This window comes from Protobothrops mucrosquamatus, unplaced genomic scaffold, assembly GCF_001527695.2.
Source record: "Protobothrops mucrosquamatus isolate PMUCROS unplaced genomic scaffold, P.Mucros_1.0 scaffold24, whole genome shotgun sequence".
Lineage (NCBI taxonomy): Eukaryota > Metazoa > Chordata > Lepidosauria > Squamata > Viperidae > Protobothrops > Protobothrops mucrosquamatus.
The window spans coordinates 1,216,399-1,236,052 of record NW_015386409.1 but is presented as its reverse complement, the minus strand read 5'-3'; the positions used below and the strand labels follow the sequence as shown (position 1 = coordinate 1,236,052).

The window sequence follows — 19,654 nt, the reverse complement described above, 5'->3', positions numbered from 1 at the left end:
AAAATGAAATGAAAAAATGAACAGTCACTAAGCGACCAAGTTGTAAATCAAGAACTACCTGTACTCTGAACAAGATAACTTTGGGGTTGAATCTGGAAGGATAATTCTTATATTTTCATTTATTGCAGATAAAAAACTGAGACAAACAGAAAGTAAAACCCTGAGAGAGCTGTGCTACCCCTTGACATGACCATGTACTCAACAACAACAACAGTATCAACATCAAAGTGAGTGGTAGCTCCCTTTAAACTCAACCCACTCAATCCTTATACACCTAATTAGAAAAATGCAAAGAAAAGAAAAACTTTGCGCTACTTACAGAGCCCAATCAACTGCAATTATTAGCGTGATGTCATCTGTAGGCAGCCCCACTGATGTTAAAACAATGACCATGGTCACAAGGCCAGCCTGTGGGATTCCAGCAGCTCCTATGCTGGCAGCTGTTGCCGTAATGCTTTTACAAACAAGCAGAAAGATCATAATGATGTAACACAGAAGAGCATCCAAATCTGGATAACTTGATCGTTAATACGGACTAATATACTTGGCATCAGGATCAAATGCGTTTTACCCTGAATTCAGCTGCATAGAATATCCCTGAACAAGGTAAATAAAACACAGGACTGCCCAATGTGAGTAAGTCCAACTATTGCGTGAAGCCAGAGTCTCACTAGTAGAGTTGGACCTGGGATGTTATTTCATTGTTTGGGATCATGGGAAATAAAATCAAGGAAAAAGCAACAAGATTGACATTTCACAGGGAGAAATTTAAAGGCATCTGCCACCCGCTGTAAGATTAGGATAAAGTAAATGTGTCCTTAATTTTATCACACTAGTTTATATGCATGTTTTGTAGAATAGACTGAGGGATTTGGGAACCATGAAGCTGAAGAGAAGTTTTCTATTCTGCCACCATCTTTCTTTCTTAAACTAGTACTTGCCTTTTGAGAGAATTTTTCTCTGCATCAGCAGGAACTTTTCCCAAATGCAGTATCACAGAGGAAAACCACCTCCAATAGAACCAATGGATTACAATTTTATAGTAACCATAATTTTATCTCTTGCTCTTCAAATGCAGATCATTATAAGAAGGGAGTGGTGTTATGAACACATATACACCCACATATATTTCCCGTCCCAAGATTCTACACACTGGCTGCTGTTTATCCATTTTAAGTGAATCCAAACAATAGTTTGACTGCCTAAATTCAACTTTTTGTCAGTTTGCTGAAAATTTATGGAAATGGTCAAATCATCAGGATGCAATTGCCCAGGATGGTATTTGTCTTCTAGAGGTGGCAAGCAGTTCAAAAAATAGGTCTCTGTAGATGGCAGGAGAAACAATCATATTCATGAGCCATAATCCAGCAGAATTAAGCACTCCTAAATCCCACTAAAATAAATGGGCTTTAGTTACTTAACATTGGATTGGATTGCAGACTTCAGTATGATTACAATTCTCTTAAAATCTTTGAGATCGAACAGGCTTTAAAGATATTGCATATGAAATAATTCAATTATTGGAATGAATGAAATTATTATTTTGAAGGCTGTTGCAGAGATAGAACTGAATCTTGATCTTTCACTAAATTCTTGTCATACCCAAGTGCAACATCTGTGTGATCAAGGTGATATAACCACCAGCTACGGTATATATTGTGACTTACCAAAGGCTGTTAGACTGTACAGTATTCAACTATTTGATCTGTGCATAGTAAGTAGTTCAAGTCTTCTTTAATATGCTGTTCAGTAAAGAACAAGGCAATCATCACACTTGATCTAATAGCAGGAATTTCCCTGCTCCCAGCAATAAATCCCAATATGGGGCAGAATTGAAATCATAGCTACATAAGCACGGATTAATATAAAGCTGAATAGGCTGGATTGGGATAAAGTAACAGTATGTCTAATCCAGCAACAATGCAGTTGCATACTTAGACATTTTGCGAAAGAGTTTTGTTTTGTTTTGATCTGATAATACTGCTTTATGGAAACCTGACAAGTCTGTACATATCACAACTGGCTTAATGTTTTATGCTAAGCAGTATAATATTGCTAGTAAATATTCTCCAGATGGATCTGCTCTTCCCCCTCTTTTTTTTAGTATTTACAAAAGCAAAGAAAGCTAAAAGAATATTTAGAAAAGAAAAAAGATTGTTTAAATTCTACATTCCTTAGTTGCTCAGTTCAACCTCTGAAGCATCTGAAATGTCCAGAGCCTAATACAACAACAGGCATCATTGGCTCAAAAAATTGGTCATGGTACCAGGATTCAATGCTGGTAAATGCTAAGTAATAAAAATACGAAGAATATGTTGTGTAACATGTACAGAGTTTCCTTCTTTAATTACTTTGGCACCTCTTAAATTGTACAATAAAAACTCAGGAAGAAATTTTATTTGTAAAGTTCATGTCTTCCCTTATTTATGTATTAATACTCAGAGAATGAAAAATAAACAAAATGAGTTTGAGGTCCCATTACAGGAAAACAAATAAGATTCAAAGTTTGAACTGAGATTTGGTGGGATGATTTTCAGAGATGGACTATAATAATTGAAACATAGAAGATATTCAGAAGGAACAGATGCAGCACAAAAGGAAAAGGGATTGAATTATATGTTACAATATCCCCATCTGGCTAGAAATCCAAAGAAATGAATAAGGTGGCATTCTTAAAATCCTTTGGTAAAATAAGTAGACAGCTCAATAAACTAGTACCATCCACTAATATTTAAACAATTGAAGAGAAGCTGTGGATATGTTTCCCACAATAAAACTACAGATCTTTAAAAAGCAGTGAAATTGCAGTACTGGGAGGCTTTAATTTCTCTGACATCTGTTGAGAGAACAACTTTTCCAAAAATGTATTTCCAGGAAATTCCTTATCAGTCTTGCTGACAATTTTCCCTTCAGCTGGAGAAGCAAGTTTTATTTACAGGAAGGAGCGCCAATTAAAAGAAAAGAATCATTTATATGCAGTTCCAGAATCAGTTTTGGAGTATCGGGTTCCTATTGTATGCAAATGATCAATAAAAACAGCCTTCCCATTTGTGATGGGGAAATGCAGCAGAGATTCAAGACAAAATGTCTTCCACTGGGAGCAATTGTTGCCTGAAGTAATATTCAACTGTTGTAGACTTCTGTTTACAGATTAAGGAAAAGGGGATTCACATTTGTTTTACATACAGCCAGAAAAGAATGCACCACTCTTCTGATTCTACTTTCAAATGCAACCAGAGAGCTCTGTCTAATTCCTTAGAGTGCAGACAACACATCAAGTAGATATTTTGGATAACTGCCTTGTGAATGGATGAGTGTTAGAGATTTTCATTATTTCTTTTTTGTGTGAGGTGGAATGGAAGTGAAGGGATTTATTTTCTTCAGGAACTGCACACTATCATCATCATCATCATCATCATCATCATCATCATCATCATTATCATCATCATCATCACTATAGAGTATTTCCACCAGGGTCTGATTTTTGGTCAATGAGTGCTATCTTGCAGGACCAAACACAGCATCTGTGTCCAACTGGGCATTTTTCAGGTCTGCATGTATTGTCTTGCCATCTTTGCTTCAGTCTTCCATGTGGGCGCTTGCCGTCTACATTAAAATGGAGAGGTGATGTAGGCGACAGCATGAGGTGTTGCTTGTGGAACATGGCTGTAAATGTTTTTCCTGCATTTTCTCTGATATTGGCATGATGCCCATTTGCTTCCAAATTGTGTCATTGCTGACATGGTCAGGGAGAGAAATGCCTAGCAACCACCAAAGCAAGCACATGTCCACAGCAGATCAAGTACACTCAATCCATTTGGTGACTGGCCATTTCCTTTCTCCAGGAACTGCTGACATATTTTTAATCAGCAAGCATAAGACTATGATGTATAAGATTTTTCATCTGCACTGTTAATATGTATTGTACATTTTATTAGTACTGAAAATAATTTCATACAACTTTAGCTTATTATCTACTGTGCTGGACGCTGCCATCAAACACCGAAGTCCAGGACATTGTTTTTCCTGCAGAAGCCTATGGATTTTACCTTATGGTGATGATCTGTCCAAAATCCAGTTCATAGTTGTTTACTTGGGCAATGAAAATAGCTGCAACTGCTTCATATAGAGCTGTTCCATCCATGTTGATTGTAGCCCCTACTGGGAGCACAAACCTAGCAACCCTCCGGTCCACATGATTATTCTCTAATAAGCACTTGAAAGTTATAGGCAAAGTGGCTGAACTGCAAAAAGAAAAAAGGGGGAAAAGGGGGGGGAAGGGAGGGGGTAGTTTAGACCAGGGGTCCTCAACCTTGGCAACTTTAAGACTTGTGGACTTCAACTCCCAGAATTCCTCAGCCAGCAAAGTTTTGACTGAAGTTAGCACAAAAATGTAGTTTAGAAAATTGCTTACACAAGTAAATGTAAGGCAAAATTAAGTTATTTGCACTGTGTTATTGGGCAAAAACTAATACATAAATGTCCTGATTCATTCAGTATTTTAGCTGAAAATAATAAAGCTATAAAAAAAGGAATTGTATTATGAGGGCAAAGGTTCGTTCCCCGAGCATGTGGGTTGGTTTCCAAACATTTCGTTACCAGGATAGATAACATCTTCAGTGGCATTTAAGGAATGTCTGTGTCAGTGGTCTTCTGCTTATAAGGGCTTCAGGTGACGGTAAAGCTCTTATAAACAGAAGAACACTGACATTGACATCCACTAAACTCAGCTGAAGCTGTTACCTAGCCTAGTAATGAAATGTTTGGAAGCCAACCCACAAGTTCGGAGAACGAACCTTCACCCTCATCCTAAACCCAAACCAGAGATATTCGCCACTATTATAAATGAATTATATTATGTAAGGAAAACAGGTTCACAAGCTATGACCCATCAGAATGTATGGTGGAAATGTCTAATTATACTTTCCAGAGTTTCTTGTCACTAATGAATTATCCTCCCAACATTGATCCTATCTCTTTGTTTTCTTCTATTGCTTTGTCCCAATACCTGAAAATTATATTTGTACAAGTATATAACGTGTTTTGGATCTCCCCCCCCCCCCCGCTGCCGTATCAAATAAAATACGAAGGAATGGGAATAATTATAAATGTGCATATAAGAAAGATTTCATTTTGGTTTCTAGTCCTCATCCATTTTTCAAAATATAAGTGGCCTCTCACTGATGTCAATACAGGATCTGAAATTGTGTTCAGTAGACGATGGTATCTTTGGCTCATCAAAATTTGCATACTAATGCATTAAGAGTGCCAAAAAGATGGGCTTTCTCCAACTTTCTCCATATGCAATTTTCTCAAAATATCATCAAGGCACCTAATTTGATTTGCAACCCACATTGAAATAGAACTAGATAATGGACTTGTCAAGTGAGTCCTTTTAAAATACTATGTGGTAGGATTAAGCACTTACATAGTGGAAGATCTTATCAAAATAATTATGTCTCTTGGTGGCATCAACTATATTTCTAAGTCCGAAAAATCAGCTTGTTTCATGCAGTGTAAAACCCAAATAAGAATAGATACAAAATAATTCTATCCGGAAAGTACTTAACCTGCAGATCAATGTCAAACAGCAAATGATGAGATTTTGGAATATTGCTGAATATTAGGGGTATGTAGTATTTGGTAGCATTTTTCTACCTTTCCTGCAGTAATTTTGCAGTGACTCATCTGTCTCCCAATTTTTTTCTGGGCCAGCTGGATTCTTTATTACAGGCTATATCTTATCTCACATTTTACCATATAATAATACAGTATAAACAGAATTCAGAATCATACGGTGGAAATGTTAGAATTTAGGAGCTTTGGGATTAGGTCTAAGGCAGGCATCCCCAACTCCCGGGCTGCGGCCTTGTACCAGGGTCATGCAAGTGGCAGGCAAGCATGTGCACAGCTCCACTTGCATGAATGGCGCATGCATAGGCAACTCCATTTGCACGAATGGTGAGTGTGCATGCCCACCGCTTGCACAAATGGAGCTGCGCGTCTGCACGTATGCGCAGCTGCCGCTCATACAGAACCATCCCCTTCCCCCCCCCCCGCTGGTCCGCCAAGCTGGAAAGGTTGGGGACCACTTGTCTAAGGGATACAAATTGGAAGGATTAAATCCAGAAAAAAAAGTATTCCAAGTTTGTTATGATAATGGATTTTTAAAAATTTGCACCAACTGGCAGCACCTAACTGATCTTTGCTAATCATGAACAAGTAATGTTGGGCCAGGATTAGTAGCCCCCAACAAATTGTAGGGCTATTGGCTAGACCAGGAATTGAAACAACCCATTGTAACAATGCAGTGGCAAATTACTGCCATGTTAATGCTAAGAAAATTGCATGAGTGTGACCATGATATCCCTAGAATTGAAACTTGACTTGAGAGAAACATCTTTTTTTCTTGTAAATTAAGAGAGCATTGCTCCACAACTTTAATCATTGCATCATGTACCTGGATGATGTGGCCAGGGCAATAAGCAGTGCTTGAAGAATGCCTCTGATAAAGACAATGGGGTTCTTCTTGGTGATGAAGAAATACATCATTGGCAGAATAACAAGTCCATGAACAACTAGTCCACAAAGTACAGTAACAGCATAAAAACCTAGTTTCTTCCCGATGGCTGAGGGATCATCCATTTCCAAAATCTTACCAGCAATAAGAAATACTATTCCAAATGGAAAATACCTAAGAAAGAATAAAGAGATATTCTATGCGAAGAATAAATCCATATAAAAATAGATAGAAAAAAAAAACCCGAATGGAAACATGGCAAAGTGCAATACATTTTGGTGAAAGTATTGCAGCTGGATTACAGAGACCTAGGCTCAAATCTCCATCTGACCAAAGTGCTTGCTGAATGACTTTGCCCAGCTCTATTCCCTCGGCCCAATCTTCCCTACAGAGTTGTTATTATAAGGATAAAAATATAGAGAATTCCCTGTACATTACCCCGGCTCTCAAATGGAACAAGAAATAGAAATGCAATAAATAAATGCATCCTTGAAGTACCACAGATATCACTGCAAGACAAAACAGGTATTATTCTGCAAAATACTTTTGCAACACAATTTGGCCTCTCCAGCCATGCAGAGGAATCTCCCTTTTGACAGAAGTGCTATAGGTGTGTACTGTATGTCCTTGTGGTAGGAATTCAGCCCTTGTAGATTGGTTAGGAAGAAATGGTTTTGAAACACTACGCTAAGGAACCCTAATTTCGATTTCTTTCTTGGATGCAGAGAGTGTTGCTCTTAGTGTAGACAGAACCACAGCCTATTGCAATCTCATGCAGTGGGGTACAAGAAATATCCAGACAATATTCATGTGGAATTTGATTTCTGCCTGAAAACATCCTGCAAGCCAATGTTTACAAATATATTTTTAAAAGGAGAATGCATACAACCTTCTATATGTTATTTAGATTACTCATCAACCCAGTTTATGTAAGCTGATTTCATTGCTGATTACATACTTTTACTTGTTAATATTTATTTCTTCTGACATTTACTTACCATACAGTCACAGCCACTATCTTCATGACTGATTCGTTTAAACACTGGCAAAAACTGACCAAGGGAACTCCACTGGTACCCATTCTGCCCAGCATTATACCTATAAAATACATAAATGTCTTAGTTGTTTATTTTCATCTAAACTTATATAATATAGTTTGAGCCTTTCCTCACTTGTACGTAACCATGATAAAAACATGCCCTAGCGAGGTTTTTTTTCCTGCTCTATTCCCATAATCTATTTATCTCACCTCTTGCCCACGAATGAGACAGGCTTAAAATGAATCTTGGTTATATTTGTGTTGAAGTAACATTACTCCTATTCTGATACCATTTAAGAGCAGCCTTGAGTATAAAATCAATTAATACTTGTTACTAGGGAAAGAAATTAGGTGAGCAACAGTGACTGAGAACAGAGACATGGGGCAAATAAGGGATTGGCAATGGGAACATTAAATTCCATTCTAGTTTATTTGTTCCTTGCTCAAGGGTGCAAGGAGAGCACTTTGGCTTACCCTTGAGAAAAGATCTTCATTGCAATCTGGAAATTTATCTGAAATTTGAATTACCAGATGAGTTGAATGGCTGGTAATGAGTCACATTTCTAAGTAAGGTATGCTAAGGATTACATATTATGAACAATACAAGCTCCACCATTACGTGTCATAACGGTGAGCATTGATCCCTGCTAGATCAGATCTCTAATCCAGCAGCCTGTTCTCCCAGTGATCAACCACTTCACAACGAAGCCTACTAGGCACCTCACCAGAGGGATTTGCTGCATCACTCTAATTCATGGGTACTTGAGACAAATTTGGCAAAAGGTATATTGTGGAAGGTGGATCCTAGCAATGAAAACTAGTCTCATAGAGACCAATCAAAGTTATTGCCCTTGAAAAGCCACAGTTATCTCTGGACTGGGGGCAGTTTTCTTCCAAGTACCATTTCAGGGGAACAAGATAGAAGAGGGCTATGTCTTGCCAGAATTCCAGAGTAACTTTGTTGGCCACTATAACAGAATGTTGGACTAAGATGAGCCTATAAGGTTTTTACATAAATTTTGCCGGGCTATAAAATAACTGTGTAAAACATTGAAACCTGCATGAGTTAAATTTCACTGACATGACATTTTGACTCCCATCCTGTCAAGAATGTTTTCTTGGGGAATAGAGGTTTAGAGGGGAAGGGGAGGGGGGAAAACACCTCATAGCTACCACATATAAAAGGAAGACAGGTTCTTTCAACAGTATGGAGTGGTGCTACAATGCTAGACTTCTTAAAAATTACAGATGTAAAAGAACCCTGAACCACTTTGTTCATTAAATACAGGCAGTTGTCATTTAGTGACTGCCTCGCTTAGCGACCGTTAACAGTTGCGACAGTGATGAAAAAGTAAATTTACAAGCAATCCTTGCATTTACAACCTTTGCTGGTCTGTAAAACAAAAGAAATCGAACTAAAATCATAAGCACATGGTGTTTCACTTAGGGAATGCTTTGCTTAATAACTGAGTCATTGGTCCCAATTGTGGTTACTAAATGAGGACAAACTGTACAAAAGCTCTGCTAAGCCTATTTATTCACTTTAAATATCCCTTGAAAATCTTTGTCCTGTTTTCAGGCATTTGTCCTGTCTTTAGGCACAAATTTGATTGAGTCTATCGATTCACATCATAGAAATGGAGCAGCTGTCTGGAATCTCAACGCATCTCTAGCTGAAAAGGCTAAAGTGACATCTCTGCAGATAGAACTGCTACATGATCACTCAAAATATTCTAATGTATAATTAAATACCTTGAGATGTCCCTGTTGAGAAGAAGTGGCTCCCTCCCATTTGATCATTCTAGCTAAGTCTTGATTTTGAATAAAATCCCTGTCTTTCAAACTAAAAACAATCCAAACTGGTTATAAATGGTGCTAAGCTAATCAAACATTTGGCTGCTCTCTAGAGGTCATTTTAAAAACTGCTGGACAGAGCAGACTGGAAAAGATGTTTTAGAGTTTCACGTCGATATTCAAAAACTGGCAAAAATGTTAGACTCACGGTGGTTAAATTACAGAAATGCATAATTAAAGTCCACAGCTGTTCCCTTTGCCCCCAGTCCGGTCATACGAAAGGCAAGGAGATCTGTCCTCCCCTTTAATATGAACTCTAAAATTAAAAAAATCTCTAAAATTTAGAATTAGTGGAATGGGATTAAATGGAAGTGTTGTTGCTGTTGTTGTTAATTGCGAAGTCGTGTCCGACCCATCGCGACCCCATGGACAACGTTCCTCCAGGTCTTCCTGTCCTCTACCATCTTCTGGAGTCCATTTAAGTTCACGCCTACTGCTTCAGTGACTCCATCACTGGAGTCACTGAATGGAAGTAGTCCCTGACAAACAAGTTCTAGGGAAAGAAAGTCATGATTAATTTACTGACTACATGCTATCTTTCTTTTAATGTGCATGCCTCCAAGCCAATTTGACTCCTGGCACCTGCAGTTTTCTCAGCAGCCTTTTAAGAAGTAGTTTGCCCTTGCCTTCTTTCTAGAGGTGAGAGAAAGTGACTGGCCCAAGGACACCCAGGCAGCTTTGTGGATAAGGCAGAACTAGAACTCACAGTCTCCCAGTTTCTAGCATGATGCCTTACCACTATACCAAACTGACTCTCACCTCCTCCTTGGCAATCCTCTATCAAGACTATATATTTCTTTTGTCATAGTTGTTGCCCTTCTGCAGGACCCACTCACCGAATGGGGCAACTCCAAGACAATGTCCCCCATTTTTTTTTCATGTCTGTTAGGAGTGTTATCTAACCTGCCATACTTTGCAATTTACATAAATGTTTCAGTTCTTCATAAGTACCTCCAAACAATAAGGCTAAGAATTGAAGAACCAAATGGCTTGTTGTTTGCAGAGAGGTAGCCATTAGAGTTGTGCATCGTAACAGTCAGATCACTGACCCCCAATTTTATGATCTTTTTTGCAGCAGTTGTTAAGCAAATGTGGCAGTCATAAACCAAATGTGACGGTTGTTAAGTAAGCCAATGGTTCACTATAGGTGTGATTTTGTTGAAAATCAGAAATGACAGTTTTGGGCAAAACTGTCATCAAAGACAGTCACGACCTGCACGTGGCCATAAATGCATTCATATTGCTGAGTGCCCTAAGTTCAGTCACATGACCCCAGAGGGGCCAACCGTGGGAACTTCAAATCCGAATTGTAAGTTGCCTTGTTTGAGTTAGCTATAACTTCAAATAGTCACTAAGCAATTAGTTGTAAGTCAAGGACTACCTGTAGTCTTAGATGAAGATATATCAGCAAATGAAGGCAAATAGCCACAATTTTTGTTTAGTAGTGCACACTTTCATCCATTGTGTTAACTATACATGACCTCATCATAGATGCTGTTGAAAATAATACCTGAGCCACAAACATGCTTTGCTCCTTTTCATTTAAGTTTCTCAGAACAACTCTAGGAATTACAGACAGAAATAAAAGAAGCAAAAACACAGTTTAAGAAAACAAAAATTCCAGCTTAGGGAAAGGAAGAAAAAAATGGGGCCCTATAGTATTAACATTTTTTTAATACAACTAGAAATATAGCCACAGTCCTTAAATTATATTCAGAACTGTGAAATATGCTTTCCAAGCTAAAACATTAGGAATTCTATAAAAAGCAATTAATTTCTCTCTAGTATTCTGCTTCAATGGGGCATCTTCTAAATGTCCTTGACTTCAATTCATGAAATACAGTAAGCATAAATAACTGAAATAATATATAAAGTCGATGCTCAACTTGTCTGCAAGGCATTAGATAGCACATGATTAGTCCATTTCATGCAGTAACTTTATCTGACATGCTATTAAAACTTACCCATGGTAGCAGAGAATATTACAATTCCCAACACATTCATGCCTTCACTAGTGCCTGGCTCTGACTTATAAGTCACTTCTGGTGGTGGTGTAATATCCAAAGCAAAATTCTGGATGTTGGATCCATTTTCATCTTGCACCCCGTAGATTATAATTCGGCGAGTAATACTTTCAGATGCTGCTTTGCTCACTTTGACAATTGGAATGTTTTTGGTTCGATACTGAAAGAGCATAGATCATCTGGGTTATGTGCAGAAGGATAGTCTATTGCAGTATTTCTCATTCTTAGCAATGTTAAAATATGTGGACTTCAACTCCCAGAATTCTCCAGATAGCAGGGGAATTCTGGGAGTTGAAGTCCACACATCTTAAAGTGCAGGAGGCTGTGAAACATTGCTCTTATCATTTGAAATTTGAAATTATTTTAATATTTGCAAATCTTGAATGAAGTAAACAATACAATTGTAAAACAACATTCCAACCCATGCAATTGTAGAAAAACATCTATATCCAATTGCAGAAAAACATCTATATCCAACAGAATTCAAAACATTTGTATAAAGTTAGCATGTCAAATATATTTTTAAATACCCAAATTTCAAAGTTGGTAAATGAATGCAACACAATAATAATACTGTAGCTCCTCACATCTTATCCAATAACATTTCATGGATCTCCAACCTCAAAAATAGATTTTTATGAGAGAATGAAGTCTAAAGTGAGACAGAATAGGCAGAAAACTTCATTGTGCTCTGTTTATGGGAACAAAGTTAGAATCCCATCTCCAATTAGTACTTCTGGATAAACCGTATCTCCCAACAGGGCAATGTTTTATGTAGAAACCCACCTGTCTTTTCTTATCACTTTTCTGTCATGTCTCATTTCAGAGAAGCTGGAGAAAATGGAATTTACATATTAATGGCTTTAACAGTTATTACATGTCCTCCATCTGGAAGCATACATATATTTTGGTCTGGAAATCTTTGCCATTTATTATTGCAAAGATTAAGAAAATACTGACTTTTTCCAAAGGGGGGAATTTGTGAGCTCTGGCTATCAATTTGTTCTCTACACCAGAACAAACAATTCAGAACTCTTATGTTCCTATCACTACTGTTAACATTATATGGGACTAAGATCTGGCAATGCATTGGGGTTTGCATTGATAATATATCTAGAGGAGAGAAAGTTGGGGCAACACTAATTACCACCATTTTTCTCCAACTAAATTCTTCCAGATACCTTAAATTGCATCCTCTCTTTGAGGAACACCAGGTTGGAGAAAATCTGCTTTATACACTACTCAGGAATAGCTTTTAAAGGTTGTAGATGAGATCTTCCTGACAGCAACTGGATATACTACAACTGATATACTACAACTATACATTCTGCATGCAAAGTTTATGCCTAATATATAAACAACTTGGCATTCCCCACATTTTTACATTTTCATTCTCATCATGAGAAGTGACTATACAAGTTGTCATTCTCAATATTTGGAAAGCTCCAATCTACCTAACCTGCATATTTTTTTAAAAAAAAATCAAGTCCATATTTCACTTATGGGACGTTGAATAGTTGAGAATTCTACTGGAGGTATTTCCCCTTTCTGCTAGATTTCATAGTAGGTAACATTTGCTGTTAAGAGTAATAATGAATTTATGATGATGATAATGATGATGATGATGACAACAACATCCATTAGTCTTTCCAACTCTTGGCGATTCTGTGGGCCAGGTCTCTCCACATCTTCCAATCTCACTCTGCTTCTTTGAGTTTTGCTATGCTCTGGCTGTCGTCTGCTTTGATGGTGTCCAGCCACTGTGTTCTTTGGCGGCCTGGTTTCCTTTCACTGCTAACTCTTCCCAACATAATTGTTTTCTCCAGGGATAATTTTTAATATTTGTGGCTATTAGGAAGAGTCCCCTGTCCCCAAATCTTACTCAACACCTTTATTAAACTAAATAATACATGTACTGTATTGGTGATTTTAGAGGTTATTGTGGCTTATCTGATGAATTGTATATGGCTTATCTATTTTTTTCTTATGAATTGGAAAGAAATATTTTTTAGGGTTGAAAGTTAGAGAGAGTCAGATTCCTACCTGTTTAAAAGTGGCTTCCACAAGGTTTGCAGGAAACATGTTCCTGAAAAGACAAAGAAAACTGGTCAAGGAAATAGACAGAATTTTAAACACAAAGGTTTGCAAACTAGAAATATGCAATAATTTATAATATAAAACATGTTATCTGGCTAAAAAAAAATAGCTTCAGATTCTTCATTGGGTAAGTGATTTTCCCATTTTTCCTGTTGCAGACATTGGAACAAGGTGATATTCTGTTAACTGAAGGTTTTTTAAATTAATATTTATAAACATTTATAGTAAACATCATACAACATTCTGGCATAAAGTTCAGAGCTGGGAAAAACTTGAAAACCATCTAATCTAATACTTGTATGCCATAACAGTAATCTCTAAGGTTATTTCGCAACTATGCACCTGTAGCTGTTTGGAAATTCACTCAAGACTTGTCATTACAGGTTAGTATTGTATGTGCTAGCAGATTTCCTAGTTTGTTCCAGTCTGGCATGATCTGTACAGGTTTATTGGTGGGTAAAAAGACATCCGAACAATTCACATCACCCATTAATCTGGCATTCATTTTTCTGGCACTTTCAACTAAAAATTAAATTCTGAATCAGCATCTGATGAAAAAGACATTTTACCACAAAGAAAGATTGTAATTTGAGCGATGGGAATGTGATTATATTGCAATAAATGTTTCATTTTTATGAAAGAGTTTTAGTTTTCTCCATATTATTGCCTTAAAAAAAGCATGCTTGGGACACGTATCTTCAATTGCCCCAAGAGATTTAGAATTATTCCCTTTCAATTGCCTTTTTAAGTTCCAGGGGATCCTGATTCCTCCACGTAATCATCTCTGTAACATAGATTGTATCCATGTACGTTAGGAATTTCATTAATTAATTCTGTTTGTGATGTGATTTGGATGAAAGGTGCTACAGGCATGCAAAGGATTACTTTGCTGATTAAATGATAGATTAGTAGTTTATGATGGATAACTAATCTGGAGCAACTGTTGGGGGAGATTGCATTCAGATTGAAGAGAAACTAGGTATATGTGTCTTAGCAACCTTTGAACTTGTGCCTCACTTCTGCAGTTGTAACTAGCTGCACTGACATGCAATTAGGATTATATGGAAGAAGAAACATCTGACAGATGGTCATTAGTGATCTAATGTTAAAAAAAGAGTTTTAAAGATACTAGTATGTTATGTTTCATTATTCTTTCTCTTGAAGGAATTAGGACTGTTCCTTTTAATAGATACTAAAAGAAATCAACTCTGACTGTTCTTTGGAAGGACAGATACTGAAGCTGAAGCTCAAATACTTTGGTCACCAAATGAGAAGAGAGAACCCATTGTAAAAGACCCAGATGTTGAGAAAGATTGAAGGCAAAAGGAGAAGGGGATGGCAGAAGATGGGATGGTTAGATGGTGTCATCAACATAATGAACATGAATTTGGGCAAAATCTGGGAGAAAGGAGAGGACAGGAGAGCCTGACATGCTGTGGTCCATGGGATCACAAAGAGTCGGATACGACTTAGTGGGTGAACAACAACCTTTTAGTAGAAGTGACTGGAACTACTCCAATATATTTTAAATAGACTCTTGTTTTCCACGGTAAATCATTCTTCAAGATTACCGTAACTTTGTTGAAATGATCAAAAGATAAGATAAGGTAATATCTCACTAGAACGGCAGTTTAGGATCACATCAGTTCTTATCAGAACAGTACAGGCCCTGACAGACAACCTTGATATGTCACTAAAAAAATGAATTTGAGCATGGTAACAATAGTTGTGTTGTGGAGGAGATGCAGTTAGTCTGGAGCCCTTTCTCCACTTTACAGTAATATAACTGTGAGGAAAAAAAGCAGCTGGCATATAAAACTGAGCAAGTATTTTTATTAGCTCCATCATATTCTTGGAAAAACTGCAAACACTTGGTTTTGAAATACTGATTTCAAAAAACAATTTATGCCCATTTTGAAGTTACGCTATTGAACATGAGATTTGTGCTTCTGCAGTTCTCATTAGTGTTGTACGGTACTTCTATTGCTTTATTGGAGGTAGGGCCCTAGTGCTGAAGTCTTTCTAACTCTCTCAATATTAGATTTTAAAAGATTATTTATAATTATTTTCAAATGGACACATTGCTCTAAAAGATTACAGTGATGGTACTTTTTTTTTTTTTTTGAAACAGGACTGTTTGGGTAACACAGAGATCCACACCTGTATATTCAAATTCTTCTGGAAGATATGTTCCTCTTAAACATCCCTCTCCTCATTAGTGATGCCCTTATATTTCTTCATCTCTTTCGTATTCTCTCTTAACCATATGGAACAAATAAGCTGCTAAGACAATATCAATATTTAATTCTGCAAAGCTATTAACTGAATACTGGTGATCTTAGTTCTGCCGTAACTTGTCTATTGCAGCTGGAAAGAATGTTTTGTTGTCAGCAAGGTCCCATCATGTTTCAAAGAGATGCCATGATTTTCTTTCTTTTCCATTTGCTGAGGTGGTGATGTATTTCCTCTTCTTTGCTGTCAAGCTTTTCTGCACAACGGCCTTAAGCTGCTTGTCTCCTGAGCAGAAATGACTGGGAATAAAGCTGGTTTAAGACAATGTCTGTTAAGATTTAATTTTCAGCTTTGATAACAATGCTAGGCAGGTGTTCTATCTGAAGAGCAGTTAATGCTCCTCAGTAACTGGCCAGTTTCCGTGATTCTTTACCCTCCCAACATGTTGGGGAAAGCAAGCTGGATTTCTTTTGTTTCGGTTTTTTAAAATAGATTTACCGTTAGGTAAGATGGGGGGGGCAATAAATTCTACAAATAAAATAAATAAATGGGCCAACGTTTCATCAGTCCACCAGTCCACTGTTTACAATATTTCATCAGTCCACCAGTCCACTGTCCTTTCAGCAGTTCCAAGAAAGTTCCACATTCATTTGCACTATTCAGATGACCCTTAGGGCACACATAAACCTCCAAGTGGCATCAACAACTCTCAGAGAGAGTGCTAACTACCAGATGATTGCAAGGAATATAATTCCTTCCGTTCTCCACCATTCAGTCGGATCTGAAGAAGCTTCTTGGATGAGAAGCGAAACATCTTCAAGGAAAAAACAAAAAAAGTCTAGTTGCTTTTTGAAAAAGCACCTTTGGGACAACCATGACCTGGATCATTAAGAATCTCCATAGACAGTCACCCTTCATTTGTTCTCTGTGACCAGCTATGGTTCATGCTCTAATTGCTGAATATGTAGATAGGAACAAAGAACTGATGGTTATTGGAGATACAGAAGGAGTTTGTGTAATGCTTGAAGCCTGGCTTACCAAGCATATAGAAATCAGGGCTCATATAGGCACGTTCCTCTTCTTGCCCAAAGAGGCTTGGAGGGCAGCAAACAGTAACAAAAAAGGATGGAAGAGGCTGACAGTTCCATACAGCAACCAGTAGATTTACAAAAAGTTGCCTAGAATAAATTAAAGAACAACAAGTAATGGGAGTATGAGTTGGAAAACACTACTTTGGAAGAAGATAAGGAAAGCATGCTTGCCAGCAGTCCCTTTATTGAGATTGGAGCAAATGGAACCATCCATTCAGGATCTCTCAATAGGATTTGTGAAGCATCGCCCACCTTCAAAAAGTCCTAGGTCTGTGATAAGGCCCAACCATTTCCTCTCAAATCCTCAGTTTGCCATTCTGATCACAAAATTCAATTCAATGCTTTGTAACAAGGCTGCGTGCCAATGTTCTTAGGGTTTGTGTTTCCAGTTGTAAGATATGAAAAAAAAATCTACAACTTCATTAAACCTCTCTGAAACATTGGCAGGGAGATCATGGACTGCCTTTGCAATGTATAACTATATTTGGATGCCAGTGAAGATATGTGGGTATGTCCATGCCTGGTATCTATGTTTGATTACCATTTTACCACTAATTAATATGGGAAGGAGGGTACATGCAAGGGCATATCATTAACAAACACGTCAGCTGCATACATACTATGCCAATTTCTCAGGGCCATAAAAAAGGCTCACTCACTACTTAATTCTAATGGCTTCCACATAGCTTTGCTTCCTGCTATAAACAGCTTTAAGTTTGATTTCCAGGTCTGTGCAAACTGAACTAACAAACATGACAAACAATCTCACAGTCAACACTGAGAATCCAAAGTGTCTTCTGAGGATAGAAATACATTTATGTTCAGTTTATATTTTACTCACACCCTATAAGAGAGAGAATGAAGCCATAAATAAATGAACATGAAGAACTAATTGAGGATTTACAGAAACTTTCATTATTTATTTTTTGAATTAACATAATTTTATATGAAGGAAGAATCAAATACTGGTGAAAAGATCAGAACTGAGTAGTAAAGCAGACACTTTTCATGGACAAAGTCTCAGCTACAGTTCCTAGCTCCTTCAATTAAAAAGATCAAATAGCAGGTAATAGGAAATGCCTTCATCTGAGACAAGAGGCCAGTCAGTATGTGGAATTAGATATACAAATAATCTGAACTGCCAGGAAGAATTGGGGGGGGGGGAATATTCACAAATGCAATCATCTTAATGTGCACTTGATTTAATGTGATTCCATTACTTAAAATATTGCTAGATTAGAGATGAAAATAAAATTGATTTCTTTATACTAAATAAGAGCTGATGACGAGCTCAGCGTACATAGTGAGCCATGCCTCTCTTTTAAAATACTTTTTGTGCTTCACATATGCGCAGATATGAAGAATTATAACTTGCAATGAGAAAAGGAATTAATCTTCCATGAGTAGGTGTACAAAATGTATACCCCTAGGACAGTGGTGGCGAACCTATGGCACGTGTGCCAGAGTAGCACTCAGAGCCCTCTCTGTGGGCACACATGCCATTGCCCCAGCCCTGTCTCCCCCATGGCCCTCTCCTTACCAGCTGCCCCCCCAGAGGAGAGTCACCCCCAGGTGCAGCCTGCACGGAGCAGCGCAGCCAAGGACATGGCAGCCGGGCAGCAGGGACAAGACTCCACCCTTGCACCTCGTTGCACACAGATGATGCTCTGGGGCGTGGGCGGAGGGCGTGGCTGCTATGGTGTTGCAGGGCTGCCTGGGCGATCTGTGGCAGGCTGTGGAGGCGGTGGGTGGCCCTGTGGGAGGGTGGAGTGGGGGTGGGGCAGAGCAGGTGGGGTGGGGCGAGACAGGGGTGGGCTGGGTGGTGGAGCGGTTTGGGGGCACTCGGTCTCTAAAAGGTTCGCCATCACTGCCCTAGGGCCATGCTGGCTCAGGAATTCTGGGAGTTGAAGTCCACGAGTCATAAAAGAGCCAAGGTTGCCTACCCCTGCCCTAGGGTATCATAATAGAAAAATTTGAAAACCAACATTTGTTAATCATCTCTGTTTTTAATAAACCCTTTTGTTTAGTTTTGATGCCTACTTCAGTTTCCAATGGACTCAAGCAATATTCTTTTTTTTACGTAAAAGATTTATGTGCTTTTCAGCAGGTGGTAGGACAGGTTTTGATTGACAAATTTAAAGCAAGGCACACATATTTTTCATTCAGAGTGAAGCATAGCCACAGATCCATGTAGGAATGACATACAGTTATGACTGTAGCAAATTAAAACAATCAATAAGTGAAGCAGGGCATTCATACAGACTAAAGTATGACTAGAACAATGCATTTTAATATGATGTTAGGTCATTTCTATATTTTTATTTAAACGTATTCAAATTTTTCTTGCCATTGTTCCCTGTTTCTCCTTCCACTCCAAATTATAAACTTTCTTAATTTCATAAAAATGATGGAGAATTTCAGAGATTTTTTCCCCCTAATCTTTAAAAAATGGAAGGGTTCTCAAAGATCATCCAGTCCTATCCAGTCCTATTCCTTGTGCAATAATAATAATAATAATAATAGTAAAGTTGGAAGGGACCTTGAAGGTCATCTAGTCCAACCCCCCTGCTCAGGTATAGGAAACCCTATACCATTTCAGACAAATGGCTGTCCAGTCTCTTCTTAAAAACTTCCAGTGTTGGAGCATTCACTGCTTCTGGAGGCAGGTTGTTCCACTGGTTAATTGTTCTCACTGTCAGGAAGTTTCTCCTTAGTTCTAGATTGCTTCTCTCCTTGATTAGTTTCCACCCGTTGCTTCTTGTCCTGCCTCCAGGCGCTTTGGAAAATAGCTTGACTC

The 19,654-nt window shown here is 38.0% G+C and overlaps 1 protein-coding gene across 1 annotated transcript in view; it reads right to left on the bottom strand.

The window, feature by feature from the left end:
• SLC1A7 (solute carrier family 1 member 7) overlaps positions 1-19,654 on the bottom strand; it is a 42,419-nt gene that overhangs the window by 4,505 nt on the left and 18,260 nt on the right. The window contains exons 4-9 of the mRNA XM_015810917.1: positions 13,481-13,523; positions 11,378-11,597; positions 7,519-7,618; positions 6,461-6,694; positions 4,050-4,244; positions 320-454 (exon numbers count right to left, since the gene is read on the bottom strand). Of these exons, the coding sequence (XP_015666403.1) occupies positions 320-454; positions 4,050-4,244; positions 6,461-6,694; positions 7,519-7,618; positions 11,378-11,597; positions 13,481-13,523 (927 nt within the window). The remainder of the gene's footprint in view (positions 1-319; positions 455-4,049; positions 4,245-6,460; positions 6,695-7,518; positions 7,619-11,377; positions 11,598-13,480; positions 13,524-19,654) is intronic.